This window comes from Chiloscyllium plagiosum, chromosome 19 (assembly GCF_004010195.1).
Source record: "Chiloscyllium plagiosum isolate BGI_BamShark_2017 chromosome 19, ASM401019v2, whole genome shotgun sequence".
Classification (NCBI taxonomy): Eukaryota; Metazoa; Chordata; class Chondrichthyes; order Orectolobiformes; family Hemiscylliidae; genus Chiloscyllium; species Chiloscyllium plagiosum.
This window is the reverse complement of record NC_057728.1, coordinates 33148233-33175483: the sequence shown is the minus strand read 5'-3', so window position 1 is coordinate 33175483 and position 27251 is coordinate 33148233. Positions and strand designations below refer to the sequence as shown.

The following is a 27251-nucleotide window of genomic DNA, read 5'->3' as shown; positions in this document are numbered from 1 at the left end:
GTTATGTCCTGGAGTGGATTTGCTCATCCTAGGAGCAGATACGGTGGAGGTGGAGAAATTGGGACTCAGGGATTGTGTTTTTAAAGGTGGGGGTAGAGGAGGAGGTGTAGTTAAGGTAGCTGTGAGAGTCTGTGGGTTTGAAATAGATGATTGCTGGACGTGGAGATGGAGAGGTCCAGAAAGGGGAAGGAGGTGTTCGAAATGGTCACTTGAAGTTCAGGTGGAAGGTGTTGGTGAAGTCGATGAACTGTTCGATCTCTTTGTGAGAGCACGAGGTGGTGCCAAATACAGTCATCAATGTAATGGAGGAAATGGTGGGGAATGGTGCTGGTGTAACTAAGATGGACTGTTACACGTATGCTTTTTCCAAGAAGTGTTTACATGCATTTTAGTATTATATTAATGATTATTGGAAATTCTTAAGGACATTAATTATTGCATTCATTTTGCTGAGAATAGGTTTTATGCTAAATTGTGAATACAAAATGAGAAAATGGTTTAGTCACCAGTGAGAAGCCTGTGATTGTATTTCATTGACAAGATTGTCAGTTCTTGGGATCTCACCAGTACAGCCTGTCCCAATGGTTGAGGAACACTGAACTATGAGGAATGTAAGGGTGGGGCTGGGATTTGGGTGAGAGACCAAAATGATTGAGGGAAATATTTAGCACGATTTAAAAATATTCATGTGCTGCCTTGGGTCACTGAGAAATGTCCCATTGGCTAGTTTATAAACATATTACTCACTTTTTTTTGCTCCAGCCACCCCATCAATTCAAACATTAAAAACAGCCAGAACGAACTTGTATCCCTGAACTCATTTATAAAGTTCAGATTTCAGCTGATGGTAATGCTGTACAAGCCCGATTTCAGAGTGAAGCCTGGCTTGATGGACCATAAGGTTTTTTCTTTGCAATTTATTTACCACAGTGGTTATTCACTGAACATAGTCACATGAGGCTGCAAATGTATTTTTTGAAAAAAGAACGTAAGATTATTACACAGAACAAAAGAAAACAAAGCTATATTGCACAACACAGTTTTGTAAGATCTTATTTACACCAATATCCCTCACAATACTTGACCCCTGCAAAATATCACTCGGTTTAAAATTTCTTACTCAATTGATGAGGCCATAACTATTTCATTTTGGGAAGTTAGTGCATATTTACCAGATGCGCTTCTTTACATCTCTCCCAGAGACACATGGACAGGCGAACTCATTCACCATTTATCAATGAATTCTAAGGAAAGTTCAAAGCTATTTCCAGCTCTGTCTATGTGGTCTGCTAAAACAAATTAAACCCTCCTTCCACCTCTGATTGCCTTCAGACTGCCATAAAAACTGTCCTTCTGCTAATATTGATCTTTTCTTCTTCTGAACTGAACCTGTTTGTGACCTCCAGTATCTCTTTTTGTAGGTCTTTTAAAGCTGAGCTTTGTGACTACTTCAGGCACTTGTCACATCTCAGGCATCTTGTCTGGTCATTTTGTGCTTTGTTGAAACATTATTTTGAACTCGCTGTTAAAGATTACTTTCTGACGCTTTACATTTGAAAGGACATCACCTTTATAGAGCTAACACTAAAAACGTATTTACCTCCAGTTTAGAATACAAGTTTGCAAAACAGTAATAATATATTGCAAACTCTCATCACGCTGAGCAAAAGTCTCTGACAAGACAAATATTGGACATGATGAGAGATCAGACTATTAAAAGTGATCAGCACTGAGATTGACAACAAATTTCACAAGAAAGTATTTCCAAACCATTCCTTTCTATTATGCTGGCAGTACCAGTGTGCTGTGTCCTATGAGTCTAACCCCATAGTCTCCTTAGCCTGTCTTGAGAGCCAAACTTTAAAAAATGCCCATATAAAAAGCTCAATAACACACATTAAGTCCAACTGAGCTTTCTGTCATCCTTCATCTGATTCTTCGCAGCACCCGCCATTCACTTTTCCCTTGTTTGCTTATCTGGCTTCCCCTTGAATATATAATTATTATGTGCCTCAACCATTCCCTGTCTTAGAATGTTCCTCATTCTCACTCCTATCTGTGTAAGAATGTATTTTTCAAGTTTTCTTTTTGATGTCTTGTGATCATCCTGTGTTGAAGGATTCCAGCTGTGCTATCTTCTCTGTCTATTCCATTAAAATTCTCAAAGTTTTGGTGAATTATTTGATGTCATCCTTTAAACTTTTCTTGAAGAGAGAGACCCCCAGCTTTTTCATTCCTTTCGTAATGGTAAAACCACACGTTTAGGACACCATCTTTGTAAATCATTTTTGCAGCCTCTTCATTACCACCTCTTCTTTCTTTGACAATATAGTCTATACAAGGTTTAATACAGGTTTAACATAAAGTTCCCACTTCAGAGTTCTCGCCCTCCAGAAATGAACCACAATGGCTTGATTTGACTTATGATTTTTTGTTATTATTCATGGGATCTGGATTACTGGATGGCCAGCATTTATTGCTCATTTTAATTTGCCACGAGAAATGAGTGGTGATCTGCTTTCTTGAACTGCTGCAATCGCAATCTTATGCTCTTTTGCTAAAAGTACATTAGTAGCCTTGTGCAAATACGTTTAATGACTGACCACCATGGTAACTGAATAACAAAGATGAAATTCATGTGATGTAGGTACACCTACATTGCTGCAGGAAAAGGATGGTGAATGAACGGCGTTACATTTTCAAGTCCGGATTGTGTGTGCAAGTGATGATGTTCCCATGAATCTGCTGCCGTTGTCCTTCTAGTCATAGAGATTGTGGACTTGGGAGGAGCTGATGAAGGACATTTGATGAGTTATAGCAGTGTGTATTGCAGACTCTACAGTATGTTGTCATGGTGAAGAGAGTGAAGATGATGGTGGGTTGCTATTAAAGTGATTAATTTGTCCTGGTGATGAACTTCTTGCTGCTGCACTCTTCCAGGCCAGTGGAGCATATTCCTTCACATTGTTGACATGTGTTGTATTGATGCTGGACAGGTTTTGGGAGTTTGGAGGGGAGTTGCAATTTGCCTCTTCTTTCTTGTTGCTAATATTTTTCAAGCATCCTGCTCAGTATTGACTATCTCCTCTCACATCTACCAATTGTAATGTCTCTGGAAATTTAGAAATTCCATTTTTGACTCTTAAAATCTCAGTTGTTAATATAAGTTGTGAAAAACAGTAGTCCCAGCTTAAAATCCGTGAGATCACACTTTCAACCTATTGACACTCCCAAGAGCTGCTTTGACTTCAACATTTGGCTTTCTGTTACGCAGCAGCTGATTTTCTATTCTGTTGACTGTTTATTGACTTCACATGAAATTGTGTGAAATCCCAAAGGTTGATCAGCAGTTCAGAGCACCTTTGGCAGCATAATTTTTTAATCTTCTTTAAAAATTAGAAGATTAGTATAAAGCAAAAACAAGTATGAAGGAATATAAACGTTTAATAATCTGCAAGTGCTGATCTCTTGGTCTCCAAAGTTGAGTTGGCCAAATACTTTGCATCAGTTTTCACAGCAGAGGAAATAAATCAATAGAGAAAACATACAAAGAAAACAAATGGAACTGAAGGCCAGTAAGTCACCTGGACCTGATGAGATGCACCATAGGTTATTCGAAGTAGCCACAGAGTTAATGGGTGCACTGGTAGTCATCCTCTGTTAGTTTAGAAATGCTCAACATGCTCTGATGTGATATAGCAACCTTACCTTTGATAATCGGTTAGCTTAGTTTATAGGACAGCTGGATTCTGATGCAGAGAGATGCCAACAATGCAAGTTCAATTCCCACACTGGCTGAGGTTAAGGTCTATCATGATGAACTCTCCTTCTCAGCTGCCCCACTTCACCTGAGGTGGGGTGACCTTGGGTTAAAATAACAATTAATGAGAGAGTCACCCTATGGTCTGGTAAGACAATGGTGCTTTTTCCTTTTGTAAACTTCCAAAACTCCTTAGAAGGGGAATGTAGTGTCACTGAGTTTGTGGATGACACACAAATAGGTGAGGACGTGGTGAGGATGACACACAGAGTCTACAGAGGGATATAGACAGGTTAAATGAGTGATCAAAAACTTGCAAGATGGAATATAATATGGAAAAATGTAAGGTTATGCACTTTGACAGGAAGAATAGAAGAACTGAATATTATTTATCTTGGAGAAACCTGCAGAAAGCGGCATCACAAAGGGATTTGAGGTTTTCGTCCATAAATAACAAAATGCTAGCATTTGAGTTCAGCTGGCAATCAGAAAGGCAAATGGAATGTTGGTCTTTATTTCAAATGGAATGTAGTCTAAAAGTCTTAAATGATACAAGGCACTAATTGGTCCACATCTTTGATATTGTCAACAGTTTTGGTCTCCTTATCTAAGGGAAGATGGACTGGAAGCAGCCCGTAGAACATTCTCTAATTTGATCCCGAGTATGGAGGGATTTTCTTCGGATAGGTTGGGCTCGCATTTGTTGGAGAACGAGGAAGAATTGAAAGATACAAGTTTCTTAGAAGGCATTACAGGGTAGATGCAGAGATGTTGTTTCCACTTGTGGGAAATCTAGGACCAGAGGGCATAATCTAAGATGAAGTAGTCATCCATTTAAGACAAAGATATGGAGGAATTTTTTTCTGAACCTGATGAATTTGTGGAAGACTTCACAACAGAGAGATTTTGAGGCTGGGTCATTAAAATGTTCAAGGCTGAGATAGATTTCTAATCACTAAGGAAATTAAGGTTTATGGGGATAAGGCAGGAAAGTGGAATAGAGGATTATCATCAGATCGGCCATGATCCCATTGAATGGCAGAGTGATCTGATGGGCTGAATGGCCTCTTCTGTTCCTATGTCTTACAGTCTTAAAGTTTTCTGAAAATAAAAATTTCTGTCTTCCGATGATTTTAAACATTTATAATGAACCTACTATATATACTCATGTAAAAGTTGAACTCATGTACAAGTTGACTCCTTAATTTTGGCTAAACATTCTTGTATTTTCCATATATCTTGTGTAAAAGTTGACCCTACTATATTGCATTATAAACTTCTTACAAAGGAAACTGCATGTTCCCATTAACCCACTTAATCAAAATCATGTTCATATTCATACCGGTAACTCTACTCTTCGCTCTTTTTTACGATATTACATCTCTTGTTCGTTCATTCATTCATAACTCCACTGAGCCCACTTGGTTTACTCCAACAAGTTTCAATTGATTGATTCATTCAGGTCAGTACTTATCACACTTTGTTCACTATATATCCAAAAGTTAAAATGTTTATCATTTTAATTGGTGCCATTATATCTGAATAAAAGTGAGATATATTAGCTACATATATCTTTAATTCTTTGACAAATTTGCTAATGTTGCTGAGGTTCATTATATACGAGAGTAAATGAGAGGGAAATGGACAAATTTGGCAGGAAAGTTCAAGAAGCTTACCTATTCAGAATTTAATAAATGTTTCATTTTAAGTGTGCCATTATGTCAGGCCATGACATTGTTGAACAGTGTGATTTTGCAGGATTTCAATGCGTCTTTGATATGTTAAATTTTCATATTGGTATATATAAATAAAATTTACTCCCAGTAATTCATTCTTGTTTCTCTTGCTTTTATCCGGTAATTCTCTTTACCGTAATTCATTGTGTTTTTCTTCTCTACCTGGGATTAGTTAAGCAATCAAATCGACTTCTGCTAATAATACGGTATTTCGAACTGCAGCATGAATTTCAGCCCCTGAAAAGTAGTGCCCATGTAATGGTCAACTCGATAAATTGAACTTTTAAAAATAGTCTAAAACATTCGACTTTTACATGAGCATATATGGTAGTTCTGGTAGTTAAAGAATATTTCTCCAGTTTAAAATGGCAAGGCTACATCATGCATTCTGGTCATTTTATATTTTATTGGCAGTGTGTTGGTAGTTCATCATTTCCTTTTTGCCCCTCTCTTTTGCAACTCTCCAGATGACTGAATTTATCATAAAATAACAAGTGTACTAAAGGCAATCGAGCAGGTGGCAGTAATTACTCATAGCCTAAATATTTCAGGCTTTGCTTGTTACTCTTGGGACTATTCCTTATTCTTATGGAGTATAAGTATCATACAAATAAGTATTATGGGGTATTCACAGTACATTGATGTTATCTGTAAATTGTATCCAAAAGGACAATAGCTTAAGCATTCCTTGAAATTAAAAGCAAAATCATAACAGCAAATCTACTAATGTCCTTATTGACTAAAACTATGACAACTTGCAGTTAAAAACTCCTTACATCTATTTCATACACATGGTAAAATGTACCAAGCCGTAGAGAGGAATATTAGGAGAAGTGGTCAAAAAGCCAGTCAAAGAACTTGTCCTTAAAGGAGTAGAGTGAGGTAAGGAGGTGAAAATGTTTATACAGTGAATTCCAGAACTTTGGACTTGTGCCACAGAAGGCTCGGCTGCCAGCGATGGAGCCAAGACAATCGGAGATCCACAAGAGGTCAGATTTGAAGAAATGCAGAGATCTCTGAGGGTTCTGTTGGGGAGATGCAAAACCATAGATTGATATGAAACAGGAATGCTAATTTTGAAACTGAAACATTACCAGGTGGGAGTTGATATAAATCCGAGATTGTGTGGGCCCTCTCCCAGACTCCTTCATTAACCCCGTCAATGCATCTTCCACTTTCTTTTGGCATTGTGTTTAGCTAGTATCTGTTTAAATGCATCTGTGCTAATTGCTCCTTCCACTCTCTAGATGTAGAAGTTGCTATTGAATTTCCTATTGAAATTGCTCATCACCTTCTTACCTAATGGTCGATTCACAAGTGGTTCAGTTATCTCTCCTTAAAACAAAAAATGCTGGAGATCACAGTGGGTGGGGCAGCATCAATGGAGAGAGCATGCTAACGTTTAGAATCTAGATGACTCTTCGTCAGAGCTGAAGCATCAGCTGTAATTTGCTCCTATATTATCTCTACACCTGTCTTATCAAACTCCTCATTTTGAAAACCTTTACCATTTCAATCCCTAATCCTTGGATGAGATTAAAAGCTTAACCTTGTGATTTTGGAGACGATTTGTAGCTCAGGTTGAGGATCAGGTTGTAAGTTTGCTCATTGAGCTGGTAGATTTGTTCTCCAATTTCTCGTCACCATGCTAGGTAACTCCATCAGTGAGTATCCGATAAAGCGCTGGTGTTCTGTCCTGCTTGCTATTTATCCATCTTGGTCTGTTGTGGTGGGTGATATCACTTATGGTCCTTTTTCTGAGAGGTTGGTAAATGGGGTCCAAATCGGTATGTTTGTTAATGGAGGTCCAGTTTGAATGCCAGGCCTCCAGGAATTCCCATGCATGTCTTTGTTTAACCTGTCCCAGGATGGATGTACTGTCCTAGTCAAACTGGTGTCCCTCTTCGTCTGTGTGTATGGATACTAGTGATAGTTAGTCATGTCTTTTGGTGGCTAGTTGGTGCTCATGTATCCTGGTGGCTACTTTCCTGCCGGTCTGTCCAATGTAATGTTTGTTGCAATCCTTACAGGGTATTTTGTATATAATGTTTGTTCTGCTGGTTATTGGTATGGGGTCCTTTAAATTCATCCCGAGCTGTTTCAGTGTGGTGGTAAGTTCGTGGGCTACCATGATGCCTAGGGACTGGAGTAGTCTGGTTGTCATCTCCGAGATGTCTTTAATGTATGGCAGGGTGCCAGAGTTCCTGGGCATGTTTTGTCATCTTGTTTTGGTCTGTTGTGTAGGAATCAGCAAACTGCGCTTATCAGGCACCCGTTGTTCCTGAATACATTGTGTAGGTGTTTATCCTCGGCTTCTCTTTGGTCCTGGGTGTTGCAGTGTGTTGTGGCTCATTCAAATAATGGCCTGATGCAGCTCTGTTTGTGGGTGTTGGGATGATTGCTTCTGTAGTTGAGTACCTGGCCAGTGTGTGTGGCTTTCCTATAAACACTGGTCTGTAGCTCTCCATTGGCTGTGTTCTACAGTGGCATCTAGGAAGGGGAGCCTGTTGTTCTCTTCCTCTTTGGTGAACTTTATGCCGGTAAGGATATTGTTTGTGTTTGTGGGTTTCTTCTAATTTGTCGTGTTTCGTGATGACAAATGATCCACATATACAAATGCGAACGAGAAATTTCACGCCAAAAAAACTCTCCACTAACGCGACTGACCATGAATGGACAAGCACGCTAGAACAAGCCATCAACACTAAACAACAGCGGACCAAGACAAAGAAAAGACTAACTCTCCAAGAAAACTGGCCAAGCTCATGCACAGCAATAACATGGACATTTCAGAGACTCAGATAAAGCACCTGTCAGACCGACTACTCTTTGGAGGGTCGGTGTGGACTTGTTGGGCCAAATGGCCTGTTTCCAGACTGTAAAGATTCTATGATATGTTGCTTTAACATATAGAGGATAAGTTCAGATTTGAATTTTGTACTTGCCGGCTTCTACAGTCAGACTTAGCATTAAGTATCTGCATGGCATGAATAACTGTTAATGATCTGGGAATATGTTGTTACATGCTATGTGATGATGAAGAGGGGATAAAAGGGAGAAAGCTGGCTCAGTTTATTACAGAATAGATTAAAATAGCCTACAGTTTTGGATTAAATTCAGTCAGGACAGTAGTTTAGACGTCATACCCGGCCTTTTTCGAACCTTTTCAGTATATGTTGACTCATGCTGAGAAATCCAAGGTGAGGACAGGGTCAGGCTCTAGTATGAAGCTCCTGCAGTCAAGTAGCGTAACAAACACAGTCTCGGTGCACACATGAAGGATGGTTGCTTAGGGAATTAAAAGTGCGTGTAACACCTGTTTCATGAGGGGAGGAAATTGGGGGCGACAAGAGAAAATATTTTTCTTGGTTAAAAATGCCAATTGTTTTTTTTTAAAAGGAAGATTCAGAATTACAGACAGATTTGACCTTCTAACCCTACCGCCTGCCCATAATTACAGGTTGTTATAATCCCAAACATCCTTCAAGCGCATAATTGTACCTAATTTGCATAATATGTTTTCTTGTGTTTCTGCGGGTGATAATCCCTGCATTTTAAACTGTTCCATTTTTAATTCTGACAAATTTCTTGGCAACTTGACAGTTGTGTTTAATTTTGCATAGCTGTAAATGTTTTTTCAAGGTACTTTACAAATCAAAAAGGGATTGAGAAAGGCTAGAATAACTGCAAAGAAACAGCTTGGAGAAATTACTTTTTTTTTGTGTTGTAGGCATTCTTTGTGAAGGACTACATTCTGAACCACCCTGAGGATGGAGACAAAATCTCTCGTCTGAGGGAACTAATGTTTGAACAGGTAATGTTTATGCAGATTCCCAATGTGCAAAAGACTCATTAGAACCAGATAAGAGATTTGTATTATATCCAAAGGGCCAACATGTTGGCAAGAAACAAATCACAAGGTGGATGAAGGAAGTTATTAAACCAATATGTCTCATAATTCAAAATGAAATCCTGCATGTTTCCATCTTGTGTTACTCTCATCAATGAAGATGAGGCTTTTTTTTCCCCACTTGGTATCTGCAAGGTGATTCCAAACATTAAACAGCACGTGTGAAGATGTTTTTTTTCTTGACATCTGTTCCAAATTATCATTTTATCCATGTGCTTTGATCTAGTATCTCATGCCTTAAAGTATTGCTGTAAATTTACCTTGTGCTTATTTAATAAATTAGAGAAGCCTTTAAAAACAGTTGAGATAACAGATCATTGGCTTCACTGTTGCTTACCATGTGTGTTAAATGATCATAAGGTCATAAGCTATCCTCTAGGAGAAAGTGAGGACTGCAGATGCTGGACATCAGAGCTTAAAAATGTGTTGCTGGAAAAGCGCAGCAGGTCAGGCAGCATCAAAGAGAGCTTATGCCCGAAACGTCGATTCTCCTGCTCCTTTGATGCTGCCTGACCTGCTGTGCTTTTCCAGCAACACATTTTTCAGCTCATAAGCTATCCTCCCCAATCATTTGCTAAGAAACAGAAAAACACAGAAAGCATGTGTTGTCCAATTCTGGGGAGATGGAAGGGGGTGAAATTGTAAAGTGCTTCCCCGATGCATTCACACAAACTGTGAGAGATCTGTGACTCATCTCCCAGCATAATTGTTTACAGTGGTTGCTGACACCAACAATCCACCAATAATAATGACTACACACCTCCAGTCTTTCTCATCCTGTACATGGGCAGTAAAAAATGAGTTTTAGAAGATTCATTTTGTTTGACTACCCCATCCCTCTTATTGTGCACAATGACATGTATGTAAATCATGATCAATCTGATCACACTACACTGATGTCAGTGTGAGAGAAGGTGTTAGTCTAGAATGAACCTTATAGAGGTTTATAAATAATGAGGGGCATGGATAGGGTAAATAGACAAAGCCTTTTCCCTGGGTTGGTGGAGTACAGAACTAGAAGGCATAGGTTTAGGGTGAGAGGGGAAAGATTTAAAAGGGACCTCAGGGGCAACGTTTTCACGCAAAGGTTGGTTCGTGTATGGAATGAGCTGCCAGAGGAAGTGGTGGAGGCTGGTACAATTACAGCATTTAAAAGGCATGAATAGGAAGGGTTTAGAGGGATATGGATCAAGTGCCTGCAAATGGGACTAGATTAATTTAGGATACCTGGTCAGCATGGATGATTTGGAACTGAAGGGTCTGTTTCCGTGCTGTACATCTCTATGACTCTGTGAAGTGAGAGTTCTGAGGCATTAGTGAGCTATGTGTGAGAGTCTATTACATACAGATAGATGGTCTGTGTTTTGAGCTTTTGCAGCAATACTTGAATCCATTTTACACAGGGCAGATCACCCAAACCTCCAGTCTGGATGATCGTTGGCATTCCATCAACTTGCAATTTGGGTGTCCCACATTAATAATACTCTATGGGTGGCATAAATTGGATCAGAGTGAGACCCCAGTTCCTTTGGGACTGAAAGTCCTGCCCTAGAGAAATGCCAGCCCATGAGACTGGCTGGCAGCTCTGTACTCCTAAATATGCCAGAAAAGTGTAGTGACCATTGCTGGGATTACAAGCAGTCCTGTGGAAACAGTGAAGATGGATACTCGCTGAGATTTTGAGGCAACCAGTGAGAGGTGGGTGAGGTGGGGCGTTGGGTAAAAGAACCTGACTATGGGGCTGAGGGGAGAATAGGGGTCTATCTTGTATGTGGTCCTTTGGACAGAGGTGTCCCGAAAGGACTTAACTTCTTCCTTCCTGCCAGTCAGCAGCCAGTGCAATTAAAACTGCTGGGTTGTTCACCAGGGGTCCCCACCTTTCTCCATGAATCACAAGATTACAACAGAGACAGAGTGAACAATTAGCTGCCATGAACGTGCCTTATTAAGCCAAAGGGATGTTGGCTACCTGACACCTACTTTGTCCCCTGTAGTATTTGGGGGAGGGATGTGGGAATGTCAGGGGTTGGATGGGAAGGCAGTTTGCAAACAACCCCCTGAATTTTGTGTGCCTCCACCCCCCACCCCTGCATGTGTTGGTGTGGTTGCAGGGAGTGGTGAGTAAAGGTATCCACAATGTCTCTTAGTACTTCAAAAAAATTACAAGCTTGATATCATTTCGAAGCCATTTTTATTTTCCCTAGTCTGGTTTGGTCTGGAGAAAAAAAAAACCTGCAGCCTTCCAACTGTGAGCATCAAGTAACCAGAAAGCACATGTTGGAAGGGTAGGAACATAGCAATTAGGAGCGGGAATAGGCTGTTCAGCCCTTTGAGTTCCAATGACATGAGTCCCTTTGACTGCCAAAGGTCTCAAATAAGTTCAAAACCCAGTTAGTTCTGATCAAAGTATCCAAATTGTCTTTGTAAGAACAGAGCCTCTGCTATTTCCAAATCAGATCAGTAAAGGAGGGGAGAAGTTGGGAATTGCCAACACTTTGTGAAACTTGGCAGAAGTACATTTCTACAGACCACATGTATCTACCTCCCAAAAACTGGAGACTCAAAGTCTGGATTCCAACAGAGAGTCACTTATTAATCTCTATCGCATTGCATCCTGCTGAAATTACTGGTGCAGATGTCAAGTATTAGTGAACATAGCAGAGAACCTCTCCCAGTCCTTACCAAACTTTGAATGTTAATCAATTGGAAGACATGGATAATTTATTGGTGGTGGTAAATAAATACAGCTGCAGATGAAATTTGGAGATGCTGGTATTTAATAGACACAAGATAACAAGCATAATTTAGCAACAATTTTTTTGGTTAAAAAAAAATCTGACTTGCACTTCTATACACAAAAAGCCAACACCAATGAAACTTTTTCTGTAGACTAGTGAAGTCACAGCTGAATAGTTGCTTGTTTTTCTCCAAGGCAGTCACTGCACCTCAAGTAATTTATACTATTTAAGGTGTGATAAAACCGAAATGCAAATCTTTATGAAATAAAAATTATTCCATATTCAATTAGCCATTTGACTGTATTCATTACAATAACATGCATTACACTTTCTCCTATATAGCAACTCTTGGACAACTGCGGATAGAATTAAGTTAGAGAATCCACGTCTGTTGGCAAGGAATTAATTACCTCATTGATGAAAGACCCAAAATTGCTCTTTCCTTTTTGCAGACCCCCTTCTCTTCCCCCCCACCCCCATCTTTGTATACCCTTCTTCACACACTATCATCATTTGCAGTTAATCTTCTCACGCTTTGCAGACTTCCCCACCCTTATCCATTTTTTCAGATCCTCTTCCCCACACACCCTGCTTGAAGTGCCTCTTCTAACCCCACATACTCCCCACATTTGGTGGATTTCTTTTTCATCTCTCCCTCAGCCAGGACTCCTTCCCTCTACCCCTGGACCACTGGAGAAGTAGCAATGGGGAACAAAGAAATGGTGAGGGAGCTGAATAAGTACTTTGCATCAGTCTTCACAGTGGAAGACACCAGCAGCATGCCAGAATATCAAGAGTTGGGGGCAGAAGTGAGTGTACTGACCATCACTAAGGAGAAGGTGCTAGGGAACCTGAAGGATGTGAAGGCAGATAAATCACCCAAGATTAGAGTGGTGCTGGAAAAGCACAGCAGGTCAGGTAGCATCCAAGGAAAAGGAAAATCGACGTTTCGGGCAAAAGCCCTCATCAGGAAAGTTGAAGGGTTTTTGTCTGAAACGTCGATTTTCCTGCTCTTCGAATGCTGCCTGACCTGCTGTGCTTTTCCAGTACCACTCTAATCTTGACTCTAATCTCCAGCATCCGCAGTACCACGTCCATCTCGATAAATCACCCAGCCTTCTGTTCCCATCTCAGAGCCTGAGGAGACAGCCTTAGACTAAAGGGGCAACACTTTAAGACTGAGATGAGAGCAATTTCTTCAATTGGAGGATGTTGAATCTGTGGAACCCATTGCCACAAGGAGCTCTGGAGACCAAATCATTAAGTATTTAAGATAGATTTAGATAGGTTCTTGATTAGTAAGGGAAACAAAGGTTATAAGGAGAAGGCAGGAAATGGAGTTAAGAAACAGACGAGCCATAATCAAATGATGGAGCAGACTCGATGGGCCAATTGGCCTAATTCTCCTATAGCTTATATTTTCGTAGTGTAACCATTTTATAGGAGAGAGTTTGCAAAACCAATGAAGGATGTGTAAAAAAATCTTATTGTCTCCATGTTAAAACTATTGGCCATACAATAACTGCCCCATCCCATTCGTCCTAGCCCATCTTGCTGAGGTACTCACAAATAAGCAAGTTTCTGGGACTGCAACTAGTGTCTAATTGCCCTTGTTAACTAATGTGTTGATAATCAGTTGTGACCCAATTCAGGCCTGGTGCAATTTCTCGGCCAATAAATTCCCAGATGCATAAGAAAGCAAGAAATAAAGTTTTGCAATGATAACTTGAAAAGAAATAGATAATATAAAGTTCTGAAAGTTTGGATCATTGTAACTTGTAAAATTTTGTTGGTTATAAAGTTATGCTTTTCTTTTAAAAGGCCCACATTCTGGAGTATGGGTTAGCTGTCCATGAGAAGTTTGTACCGCAAGACATGAGACCATTACACAAGAAGCTGGTGGATCAGTTCTTTGTGATGAAGTCCAGGTTAGGGATACAGGTATGAACTCTCACAGCAAGAAGCTGCTCCAGTGAATTTCAGCATCAATGCTTCCATATCTAATGAACCATGTTCCTTTTGAATGTTATGCTCGATAGCAGTAGAGAATTGAACTTTGTCAAACAGTGAAATTTTGATTAACCCCTGTGCATCAATGTTTGAACAACATAAAAGCTCCAAGATTTGGAGTAGAAAATATCTGCAATTTACAGAGATTGCTTATTGGTTTGTCACAAAGGCAAGCATTAGTATCTATAGTATTGTAAATAATGAAGTTGTACTTAATTTGTTATGCACGACTTACAGGCAATAAGCTGACGTCCCTTCATTTATTCCAGTGGTGTCTCCGTATATAATTTCTAGCATAGAAATAAGTGAGAATGCACTTAAAGACCAGGAGTTGTTGATGAAGAGTTATATCATTTTGTTTCTTTTGTTGATTTTTCTTTTTGTTTATTCTTATTTTGTCTGCTTCACTTGACCTCTCAATTTTCTTCTATGATCATTTGATCTTCTGTAAGCTAAATATATGCGGAATGAAGTGTTATATAAATTAATTTGCGTACAAATTGCAATATAATGTGGCAGTCCAGCAGAATATATTTTTCATTATGAAGTGCTCTTTATGGTGTGCCTCAATCTTTCCTTCCTTGCATATTATATTTTAAAGGCACTAGTTTATGAATAAAGCTTGAAATAAGTGGAGGCTCGAATATTAAATCAAAGTTAAAGCTAAAGGAGAAAGATGACTAAGTTGTGTGAAAGTAAATGCCAAAGCTTAGGTAGTTGAATTGAGAGGCATGACCTCTTGAGAAAATTCAGGGGAACTTTTAGTGAGTCGATGTTGTGTACATGCTTCACAGCCCTATAAGCCTGCATTCCTTCAGGAAGCCAAGATGGATAGGAATCCCTGACGATAACTAATTACAATCTGTCGTGAATGGGATAATGTGGTTTTCAGAATTTCTAGCCCCATCTAAATCAGCAGAATGGTAAATGAGAAAATAAAGAGCAACAATTAAAAAAAAAAAAGTAGTTTTTAAAGAACTAACATAACTGAATAAGCTTGTTTCTTTAAACCTATTTTAGGCTTCAGGATAGTTTCTTCCTATCTTGTTTCATGCGACCATGATTAACATTAATTGTAATTAATCTTGAAATTGTGTAAAGTGAGATGAATGCTGACATTAAATCAATATGGTCTCATCAACACAAAGCTACCCAATTTTAGAAAGAAAGAAGCAGAATGTAGCCACAAAAGTTGGCTGAGATTCAGTATATCAGATCCGTACTGACAACAGCACAACAGTTCAGCATAGTGCAACCAAAGATCGAGATTGCTATGTCCATGGTGAGCAGCAAGAGCAAAGAAGGTCAGGAATGATATTTAAATTAACCCTTTTTAAAACTAAAGCTGCCAACGTTTTCTGGGAAAGCATCATGATCCAATTATGTCTTCTCTCTGGGAATTCAGAATGACCAATGTGAAGAATAATTTCTTTTTCCACTTTGTCTGCAAATTACAGTCCATTTCTACATTAGTCAAAATTCCCTCCCTGACACACTCTGGGAACAATATTTTAATTATTGATCTGAAGAACAGGGTTCTTGCTTCATCTCACACCTGATTCCAAGTCGAGACTGTACATTTTGAAACTTTAATTGAAAGTTATAATTTTCGAGTTATATTTAATCGAGCAACAGCATTGGTTAATGGCCATAGTTTGGGGGTTTCCTTGTTGCTTGGCAATTGATAAAAAGCACTTTAAAATTAGCACCCTGACTGTCTGAGTTAATATGTTTTACATGCTGAATATTTCATTTGAAAGTCTACAATTTGCAAATTGCTTTTGGTATATCTCAAATCTTCCAGTTCAAGATGTTCTGAATGTCAAATAAAGCAAAATACCTGTTAGAAATACAGTCTATTGATTGATATGGAATCAATTGAAGTTAATTTTTTTTCCTCACAAGACACTCCATCTTTAAACATCTGAAACTTATTAAAATTTAGTGATAGCAATGACTAGCTCCTGATTCTTAGCAAAGCTAATTATATTTCATATAGGACTAGGATTTAACAATACTGCACCACTGATATTTATAGGTGAATACTGATTCAAAAATGCAATTTGGTTTATTAGGCTGTGTTATCTGACATTTGGACTTGTGTTTTTAAATGGTGTGGCATGGCTCTGATGTAGGATGATGAAATTTGGGGTCTAAATCAGATACTTTGGAATTCTGTATACACAGGATATTGGATAGATTTATGTTGATCATGTACAAAAGAGGGCCAACTTACTGCATGATTGGTCAAGTAGGAAGTCCTGCATTAATTTTCCACAAATCTCATCTGAAATACCAACTTCAAGATGATTGAAAGGTTCTGTTCTCAAATACATTTCTCAGAAATGATTCCTCAAACTTTCTTTCATCAGTTTAAGGCCATTGCTGTCCCTAATTGCCCTTGAGAAGGTGGTGGTGAGCTGCCTCCTTGAGTCACTGCAGTCCACATGCTGTAGGTCGATCCACATTGCCTTTAGAGAGGGAATTTCAGGATTTTGACCCACTGACAAGGAAGGATATATTCCATGCCAGGATGGTGAGTAGCTTGGAGGGGACCTTGCAGGCAATGAGATTCCTATGTATCTGCTGCCCTTGTCCTTGTTTATGGAAGTGCTTGTGGGTTTGGAAGGTGCTGTCTAAGGATCTGAGTGAATTTCTGTAGTACGTCTTGTAGTTATCACAGACTGCTGACTATTGCCTGGCTGGTCTGTAAGACAGCTCTCCCAATTTTGGCCCTAACCTCTCAATGCTAGTAAGGTGGACTTTGCAAGATCAACAGGACTGTTTTGGCTATTGTCTTTTCTCTATCACCACTTGCAAATTAACTTTCCAACTACCTTTATTGATTAATGGGTTTGGTGATTACTGGCAAGACTGCATTTATTGCTAATCCCTACTTGCCTTGAGATGATGGTGCTGTATTTGATTACTGCAATCCATATGGTGGAAACACTTCCAGAGTCATAATTTTGGCATACTCTCAAACAAGAAGAAGGAACAGATTTGCTGAAGAAGATTGGGTTCCAAGTCCCAAACCGAGTTTATGTTGTTGCTGAGACCAACAAACTAAGTCTATAAATGAGTCAATCTACTGTTTTTATTCTTGCTTCTGTATATCTAACTTTTTAAGAAATTCCACTCATGGGCCTGAAAAACTGACCAAATATGCCTGTTCGCCTGAAATCCGGTATACTTCAAGTGGCAGGGGTGTCTAAGGGGAAATAGTACTGCAATTACAGACTGCAGGGAATGCTTGTGGATACATGGCTGAAAGCATGGAGTTGTTAGTCTTGGCTGTTGATTGGAGAACCCACACAAATGGTGCTGCTCAGCATTCTTCTATCTTCCACGCTGCAGTCATGAAGAAAATGCTTTGTTGGAGCATCAGAATAACAAGACTAATGCTCATTGTGTACAAAATGAAGATTCTTAATTTTTCAGTTAAACAGGTGGATTAGAATTGCTGGATTTGTGATTGGTGTTAATTTTCTAGTAAAGTCAGGTTGAGATCCATAAGACTGGACTGAAGGAATGCAATTCGATGGTGATAGTAAGAATAACAGTGATGAGAATCACAGGACTGTTGGTGCATTGGGCTGGGAATGATATTTCATGACTAATGCAGATGAATGAGCTGTACTGTAATTGATCTGGGTGTAATTGCTCTGGGTATGCAGAGCACTGGTGATCAGAGCCGCTGCCATTGTTTGTGACGTCTGACTTATTGCTCTTTGGTGAAAGGGAGTTTTAAAAAGTGTCCTGTTTTCATCTAAGATACATGTCTGTCGGTGTGTTACATGGATAATTTGACATGATCAGTTGCATGTGTGGGTATCAGTTTCTCCAGCATGCATGGCTCTAGAATTAGATTGCTTGGTGCCAGTTTCTCAAGCAAAAAATACTTCAAGCAATATTTTGTGTGGCACACAAGCTTTTATGTATTGTTGGAACTGGGCTGCATCTCATGTGAGTTACATTGTCCGTCTGAATAGTTACATGGTCCGTTGCCTGTATAAACGAGGGACTTAATAAAGGTTTCAGCCAAATTTGTCAAATTGAACCACTGGTGCCAGGTCAAATGTTATGATTGCCTGAGAGTGTGGAGTGAGGAGAAGCTAAAGCACTCCACCTGGTGTTGTACATTAAAATTACACATCGCTCCTGCTGTTACAAACTCTCCCTCATCCTGCTTGCATGTCAAATATGTGCCACGTCCTCCACAATATCCTGGACAGCTAATCTCATCTTCTGTTATACCACAATTTTGGTGCATCCAGAGGATGCCCAGACTTTGCTTACAGTCCAATTTGTCAACTATGCTTTATTGTGAGCATGAAGCATTCTTGAAGATTACTGAAGTGTATCAGTAGAAATGGGCAGAAGTAGATCATTCATATGTTTGAATCTGTTCTTCTAATCTGTTACATCTTGGGTGATCTGTGTCTTAATTACATTTGCTTGCCTTTTGATCTGTACCACTTGATATCCTTAACTGATAACTTTGTGAATGGGAGTTGTATTTGAAAATAAGTGACTTGCATCCGTAGCCATTTTGAGGAAAGAATTCCAGAATTTAACTGCACTTTGTATAAAAAGAATGCTCTAATTTGATTCCTGAATAACTGGTCTCTAATTTTAAGATTCCGCCCCAATCTTATGAATTCCTTCGCTGAAGAAAATTGTTTCCCTGTATCTATCCCATCAAATTTATCATTTTATCATTTTAAACAGCTAAATTGTACCAACCTTCAACTTTCTAATTTCTCAGAATAAAATTAAAATTTATGGAAACTGCCCATCAAATATTAATCTTTTAGCACTAAGTTCATTCTGCTAAATCAATAAAAGGTAAGCATATCCCCTTTAATGTGCAGCAATCAAAACTGAGCACAACTTTAGATGGGATCTTTGTAAAGCTGTGCACAACTGAAGCATAGTTTTCTTTCCCTTGAATTCCAACCCTTATGATGAGAATAAAGACCAAAGTTCCAAGTTATATTAGGTTCACAAACTGGCAAAAGTTGTGTTCCAAAACAAATAGTGCTGGGGTCACTGTTATTCACCAATTGTACAAATGTTTTAGACTTGAATTGGAAGTTCAGTTTTCAAATTTGAGGTTATCACCAAACTGGGGCTTGTAGGGACTGTGGGGAAAAAAAAGCAAAACAGCAGTAATAAACTTGCAGAATGGCCATGTAACTGGCAAATGAATGCCAATACAGATAAGTGTGAGGTGGTGTGTTTTGAGAAGAAAAAGGATAGTACAGTATACTATTTTGATGATATGGTTTTAAATCTCGAAGAGAAGGGTCTATTCTATTTTCTAATCAACCTGCTTAGAGATGCAATGACATACCTCTGGAACAGATGGGACTTGAATCCAGGTCTCCTGGCTCAAAGATAGGGATACTACCACTGCACCACAAGAGCCCTCCAAGTTAGCTCGATATCAATTGTGTTTAATGGTAGACAGGCGCTGGATATTAAACTGGGCATTCATTTAAGAGCCTGTAAGAAATAGGTTGACTTAAATTTTGGTTTTTGGGTTTAGAAGTAAATGTTTGTAAAATGTCATGTAAATAAATATAAGTGTGTGTAACGTTTGCCTCCAGTTCTATCCTTTACCAATCAGCTTTCTGAAAAAGGACAGTACAGATAAACAAACTACTAATACGAGTGGCACAGTTTAATAAAGCCATTTAATAAAAATAAATCAAAGCAACAGCATTCATTTTTAGCATGTTAAAGTTGGAAGGTTTATTGTAATGTTAAATTTTTATGCTACCTCAGGTACAGTACGGACTACTGTGCATAACTGTGGACTCCACATCAAGACATTAGAAACATTGCAAAAATTATTCATTGAAATGATTTCCAGTGCTCTGAAGTTATACACAATGATGGAGATTGAATGGCCTCCTCCTGTCTTCTCTTTTCTAATAGAAGATGGACTTCAGAGAGAGAGAGAGAGAGGTTTTAAAGAGTTGGACTTAGAAAAAAAGTTTCTGTTTTGTTGCCAAGACTGAAACTTGGCATTTTAAACATAAATTGAAAAACAGAATACTGCAGTCCCTGGAAATTTGAAATTAAAACCAATATTGTTGGATATACTGTGTGAACTGAGAAGCAGAATCTTCTAATGAGAAGTCATCAACTTGAAATGCTAACTCTTTTTCTCTCTGTAGATACTGACTGACCTGCTGAGTATTTCCAGTGTTTCCTGTTTTTATTTCTACCCTGATATTTAAGAGTCAGCAATAAATAAATCAAACCGCACACTCATCTAACTCAATAGCCTGTTACTGTTTTTTTTTTGTTCCATAACCTTTAATCCCTTTAGCCCTAATCCCACTCCTCCTAAAAATCATACAATGGTCTGGCCTCAACTGCTATTTTTTCATTACAAATTACTCAAGCTTACCACTCTCTAGGTGAACAAATTTTTCTTCATATCAATTCTCAATAGTTTATCCCATATCTCTGAACTGTGATCTCTAGTTCTGGACTTTCCTACTTCTCCTGCAATCACACTCTTGTCCTGTTAAACTCGATCGTTTTCTATTTCCACTCATTCTCCTGATCTGCAGCAAATATCCTCCTAGCCCAGTCACCTTTCCACATAAATCAATCCTGCCATCTCAGAATCAGTTTTGGGTCCTAAGGAAGTTATGAGGAAGGGTCACTGGATCTGAAACATTAACTTTGATTTCTCTCGGCAGCTGCTGAGCTTTTCCAACAATTTCTGTTTTTGTTTATTGGGTCTTTGATCAGTTTGAAATAAAAGCTGAGGCACCCAACTTCACTTATCATAGTTCAAAATCACACATTACCAGATTATAGTCCAACAGGTTTAATTGGAAGCACACTAGCTTTCGGAGCGTCAATCCTTCATCACTACCACCTGATGAAGGAGCGACGCTCCGAAAGCTAGTGTGCTTCCAATTAAACCTGTTGGACCATAACCTGGTGTTGTGTGATTTTTAACTTTGTACACCCCAGTCCAATATCGGCATCTCCAAATTATTACTTATCACGTGCATGGCGTACTTTTTCTCTGATGGCTGGCTTCAATAATTGTATTTTCTTTGGGGTTGCCAACCGTGGCTAAACGTATTCCAGCAAATGTCATCACATGACCTTATACCTTGAATGGGCTCTCCCTCAGACTTATGCCATTGGTCATCCAACATGTCAGTCAGAACCTGCCTTCCATTGGCTTTTCAATGAGTCCCTGTTCTGAATTTTGAAAATCTGGGCAGCATGGTGGCTCAGTGGTTAGCACTGCTGCCTTACAGCCCCAGGGACCTGGGTTCAATTCCAACCTCAGGGTGTCTGTCTGTGTGGAGTTTGCACGTTCTCTCTGTGTCTGCATGAGTTTCCTTCAGGTGCAATGTTTTCCTCCAAAGACATGTAGATTAGGTGGATTGACCATCCAGGGATGTGCAGGTTAGGTGGGGTTAGCCAATGGAAATGTAGGGTTAGAGGGATGAGGTGGGATGCTCTTCGGAGTGTCAATGTGAACTCAATGGGCTGAATGGGCTGCTCCTACACTGTAGGGATTCTATGGTCACTCGAGGTGGGAAGGCTGTCCAGAGAATGGAAGAGTGACAGTTAAGTCATGATCTTATCAAAAGGTAGAACAGGCTTGAATCATATGTATAGTCTGTTATCTTCATTATCAGGTTTTACTTTCATTCATTTTAACTTCTGAAAAGAAAAACCAAGAGAAAATAGAAATGGTAGTAAACGAGCAGGAAACATAAACACAGGCTGTAACGTTTTTATGGGTATGTAAGCTAGATCCATTATAAATAGAGTCAGGAGAATTTGAAAATGAAAGAAATGAAATGGCATAGAAATGAAATGAATACTTGGCCTCTATTTTCACAGAGAAAATTATCAGTCTCCTACAGATAATGGAGAAGCTAGGGACTAGTGTAACCAAAGCACTGCAAGATATTAATATTAGTTTTAAACCTAGTACTATAAAATTTGAGGGGACTTAAAGTAGATAAATCCTCTGGACCAGATGTTCTACGTCAGAATTTTGAAAGAAATTGCTATAGAGGTGTTTGGTAGTCATCTTTAAAAATTTTATATATAACAACATATTTAAGAAAGGAGGGAGAGATAAAATGGCTAACGATGACCTGTTAGCCTAACTTCAGTCATAGGGAAAATGTTAAAATTTATAATAAAGTGATAAAAAGACACTTAGAAAATAATGTTAAAAATCATGCAACACCAGGTTATTGTCCAACAGGTTTATTTGGAAGCACTAACGTTTGGAGCACAGTTTCTTTATCAGGTGGTTTTGGAGCAGAATCCTACAGCACAGACTTTATAGCAACAGGATTGCAGTGACATGGAATGTAATATTAAACAAATTTAGCTTAAATCTTTCATCTTTTAGAGTGATCATGTTAGGTTTGGTTCCTTCATATGTAAATCCTAGAACTTTTTAAAGTTGCATTCTCAAGATAGCCTTTAACAATACATGTCATCACTGAAGGTGTGAAGTTAAAGTCTGTCTGTGTCCCAATGTTAGGTCAAACTGATTCTATTTCCAAAGTGGGATTTATAGAATTTGAGATGGATTTATGCAGTTTTTGAGCAAGATAAGACTTTCACTTCACACCTTCAATGTTATCTGAGTTGAGATGGCACCTATTGTTAAAAGCTATCTTGAGAATGTAATTTCAAAAAAACTTCTGGGATTTACATATGAAGGAACTGAAACTAACATGATCATTCTAAAACAAGACTTAAGCTAAAGTTGTTTGATATTACATTCCATGTCACTGCAATCCTGTTGCTATAAAGTCTGTGAATTATGATTCTGCTCCATAACCGTTTGATGAAGAAGCAGTGCTTTGAAAGCTCGTGCTTCCAAATAAACCAGTTGGACTATAACCTGGTGTTGTGGGATTTTTAAGTTTGCCCACCCCAACCCATCGCAGGCATCTCCAAATTAGAAAATAATGGTAGGATTGGGCCGAGTCATCACTGATTTATGAAAGGAGAATCGTGCCTAACAAACTTGTTGTAGTTTTTTGATGAGAAGAGAAGAAGTGGGTATGGTGCGTTTCAATTTTCAGAAATCTTTTGATAAGGTCCAACCCAAAAGGTTAGTAAATAAAAAATAACACGTGTAAAATTGTGGAGGGAATATAGTGGTGTGCTGGTTGAAAGCTGATTCATGAGAAGCGGGGTATGGCAGGTGTCAATGCACGAGCTTCAGCTACTTACAATCTATACTGAATATTTGTGAGGATTAAATGTAATATTGTCAGTTTTCAGATGGCACAAAAGAGAGGAGTGGGAGTTTTGAGGTTTATGCAAAGAGCTTTTATAGAGCTGAAGTGAGTGGGCAAATTTGGCAGATGGAATACAGTGTGGAGAAATACGCAACTTTGGCTGGAAAACAGAAATAAAGAGTATTTCTTAAGTGTTGAGAGGCTGAGAAGGTGGTGTTGTGATGTGGTAATGTCACTGGTCTAGTAATCCAGAACCCCAGGCTAGTTATCCAGGCACATGGGTTTATATTGTACCATAGCAGGTGGTGATATTTGAATTCAATGAAAATCTGGAATAAAAAGCTCTCCTGATGGCAATCATCTAATCACTGCCAATTGTCATGAAAACCATTGTAGTGTAATGCCCTTCAAAGGGAAAATAAATTGCTGTCCTTACTCAGTTTGACCTACATGTAATTCCAGTCCCGAAGCAACATGGTTAACTCTTAACGCCCTCTGGTCATTTTGAGATAAGCATTAAATACCAGAAAAGCCAATGATGTCTATTGACTAGTAAATGAATTTACAAAGGTGTTAGCTTTCAAAAGGACTTGGATATTTGTATTCATGAGCCACTGAAAGTTAACATGGAGGTACAGCAAACAACCAAAAAGGATAATGAGATGATTTGATATGATATATAAGTAAAGATTATTATTTGGTGATATCATACTCAGAGTGTGCACTTTTGATATCCTTATCCACACAAAGTGGAGGTGCTGGTGTTGGCCTGGGGTGGACATGTGTGTGACTTCTGACCTTATCCATACAAAGATATACTTGCCAGCAAAGGTTCACCAAATTAATTCCTGTGATGGAGGGATTGTTGTATGAGTAAATGTTACATTGACTGGACCTATATTTTCTGAGGTTGAGAAGAATAAGAGGTGATCTCATTCAATTGTACAAAATTTTAATAGGGATTGACAGGGTAGATGCAGGAAAAATGTTTCCTTTGGCTGACAGGTCTTAGAATCAAGGGGATACTACCATAGAATAAAGAACAAGACATTAGGATAGTGAAGAAGGCGTTTGGTATGCTTTCCTTTATTGGTCAGAGTATTGAGTACAGGAGTTGGGAGGTCATGTTGCGGCTGTACAGGACATTGGTTAGGCCACTGTTGGAATATTGCGTGCATTTCTGGTCTCCTTCCTATCGGAAAGACGTTGTGAAACTTGAAAGGGTTCAGAAAAGATTTACAAGGATGTTGCCAGGTTTGGAGGAATTGAGCTATAGGGAGAGGCTGAACAGGCTGGGGCTGTTTTCCCTGAAGCGTCAGAGGCTGAGGGGTGACCTTATAGAGGTTTATAAAATTATGAGGGGCATGGATAGAATAAATGTCTTTTCCCTGGGGTCGGAGAGTCCAGAACTAGAGGGCATAGGTTTAGGATGAGAGGGGAAAGATTTGAAAGAGACCTAAGGGGCAACATTTTCACGCAGAGGGTGGTACATGTATGGAAAGAGCTGCCAGAGGATGTGGTGGAGGCTGGTATAATTGCAACATTTAAGAGGCATTTGGATGGGTACATGAATAGGAATGGTTTGGAGGGATATGGTCTGGATGCTGACAAGTGTGACTCGATTGGGTTGAGGTATCTGGTCGGCATGAACGGGTTAGACCGAAGGGTCTGTTTCCCTGCTGTACATCTCTGACTATTTAGAGAAAAGTAGAATGATGTATCTTTCAAATTCTCTTCACCTCGAGCACTGTGGAGACTCTCACCGGGTACATTTAGTACTTAGATTAATAGATTTCTATATATTAAAAATATCAAAGGATACAAAGATGGTGTAGGAAATGGTGTTTGATCTCATTGAATGGTGGTGATGGCTTGAAGGGTAGGATGACCTTCTCCTGTGCTGATTTCTTAGATTTTTAAAGGATATGTCAGTGGATACATTTTAATCATGTTACCGTGAAATTTTTTATTCATTCAAGGGATGTGGACCTTGCTGACCGGGTCAGCGTTTGTTGCCCATCCGAACTTGCTCTTGAGAACATGGTGGTGAGCTGCTGCCTTGAAGTGCTACAGTCATTGATTGGGGTTTAGACACATCTACAGCGCTGTTGAGAATGGAGTTTGAGGATTTTGATCCCTCAGCAGTGACAGAATAATGATCTAGTTCTAAGTCCGGTTGTGTGTAGATTGAAGCAAATCTTCACATGTATCTGCACACCACATCATTCTAGGTTGTCGTGATTGGGAGGTGCTGCCCAAGGAATCATTGAGTTGCTGCACAGCATCTTCCCTATGGTTCACGCTGTTGCACTGTGTGTCAGTGATGAAGGGAGTGAATGTTCAAAATGGTGGATACCTACACAGTCCAAGCAGAAACCTTTATCCTAGATGGTGTTGAACTTCACGAGTGTTGTTGAAACAGCACTTTCCACTCAAACAAGTGGAAAGTATTCCATCACAATCCTGGCATGTTCTTTGTAGAAGGTTTACAGGCATTGGGGAGGTAGGGGGTAAGCTTTTCTTGCTGCATAATTCCTAGCCTCGGAATTACTTTTGTAGCCACAGTATTTATGTGGTTAGTCCAGTTCAGTTACTAGTCAGTATAACCCCAGGATATTGATGGTGGAGAAATTAGCAACTATAATACCATTGAATGTCAAGGGGAGTTGGTTGGAATTTGCCTGGCACTTCTGTCATCTGAATGTTAATTGTCACTTAGCAGCCCAAATTGGTGGCCTCGCAGCATATAGACACCAGCCTCTTCAATATCTGAGAAGCAATGAACGGTGTGGAACATTGTGCAATAACTTCTGACCTTATAAATCTATACTCCTCAGGGTATGGGAGATCTCCACAGTAATAGAAGATAGAACATTACAGCACAGTACAGGCCCTTCGGCCCTTGATATTGCGCTGACCTGTGAAACCAATCTGAACCCCATCTAACTTACACTATTCCATTATCATCCATATGTTTATCCAATGACCATTTAAATGCCCTTAAAGTCGGCGAGTCTAGTACTGTTGCAGGCAGGGCGTTCCACGTAAGTACTCACAGTGGAGGAACGGTTGTTGAGGCCCCTGAAGATGGTTGATCCGAGGTCACTATTCTGCGCAGTTCCTGCAAAGATGCCCTCAGAATGAGATGATTGATCTCCAACAATCACAACCATCTTCCTTTTTGCTGGGTCTAACATAGACTAATGGATTTCCATTGACTCCAATGTTGCCAGGGCTCTAATGTTGCCACACTTGGTCAAATACTGTGAAGGAAAGTCACTCTCGCTTCACCTCTGGAGTTCAGTTCTTTTGTCCGAGGCTGGATAAAGGCAGGATCTGAGTGGCCCTGACACTATACAAACTGAGCATCAGTGATAAATATGTAATAATTGCTTTCCTTATTGTTGATTCAGACATTCAATCCCATTTCAATTTTGATTTGGTAATCTTTTGGTTTAAGCCACTACCAAAGTTTTGATAATGTTAGTACTGATGGTGCAACTGTGCCCAAAAAACTAAAAAATACGACACAGAATGATCCCGCCCCACTACTTGCCTGATGAAGGAACAGCCCTCTGAAAGCTAGTACTTCCAAATAAACCTGTTGGACTGTAACAAGGTGTTGCATGGTTTTTAACATTATCCACCCCAGTCCAACACCGGCACTTCCACATCATGCCCAAAAACACTGTCAAACAATAGGAGTTAATGTTAGATTGAAGCCTTATTTTTATTATTGCTTATGGACATATTCTTGAGTATTTATTTTGAGAAATTAAATTAAGCTTGGATGGTTTCAAAAAACACCATGAAGTAATTCTTGATTTCAGCTTGCAGGAT

General features: G+C 39.2%; 1 protein-coding gene across 5 annotated transcripts in view; it reads left to right on the top strand.

Annotated features, from left to right (window-relative positions):
* LOC122559665 (dedicator of cytokinesis protein 4-like) overlaps positions 1-27251 on the top strand; it is a 456397-nt gene that overhangs the window by 395474 nt on the left and 33672 nt on the right. For all 5 annotated transcript variants that reach the window (XM_043709518.1, XM_043709520.1, XM_043709517.1 and 2 more), the window contains 2 exons: positions 9227-9310; positions 13966-14085. In XM_043709518.1, coding sequence (XP_043565453.1) covers positions 9227-9310; positions 13966-14085 — 204 coding nt within the window. The remainder of the gene's footprint in view (positions 1-9226; positions 9311-13965; positions 14086-27251) is intronic.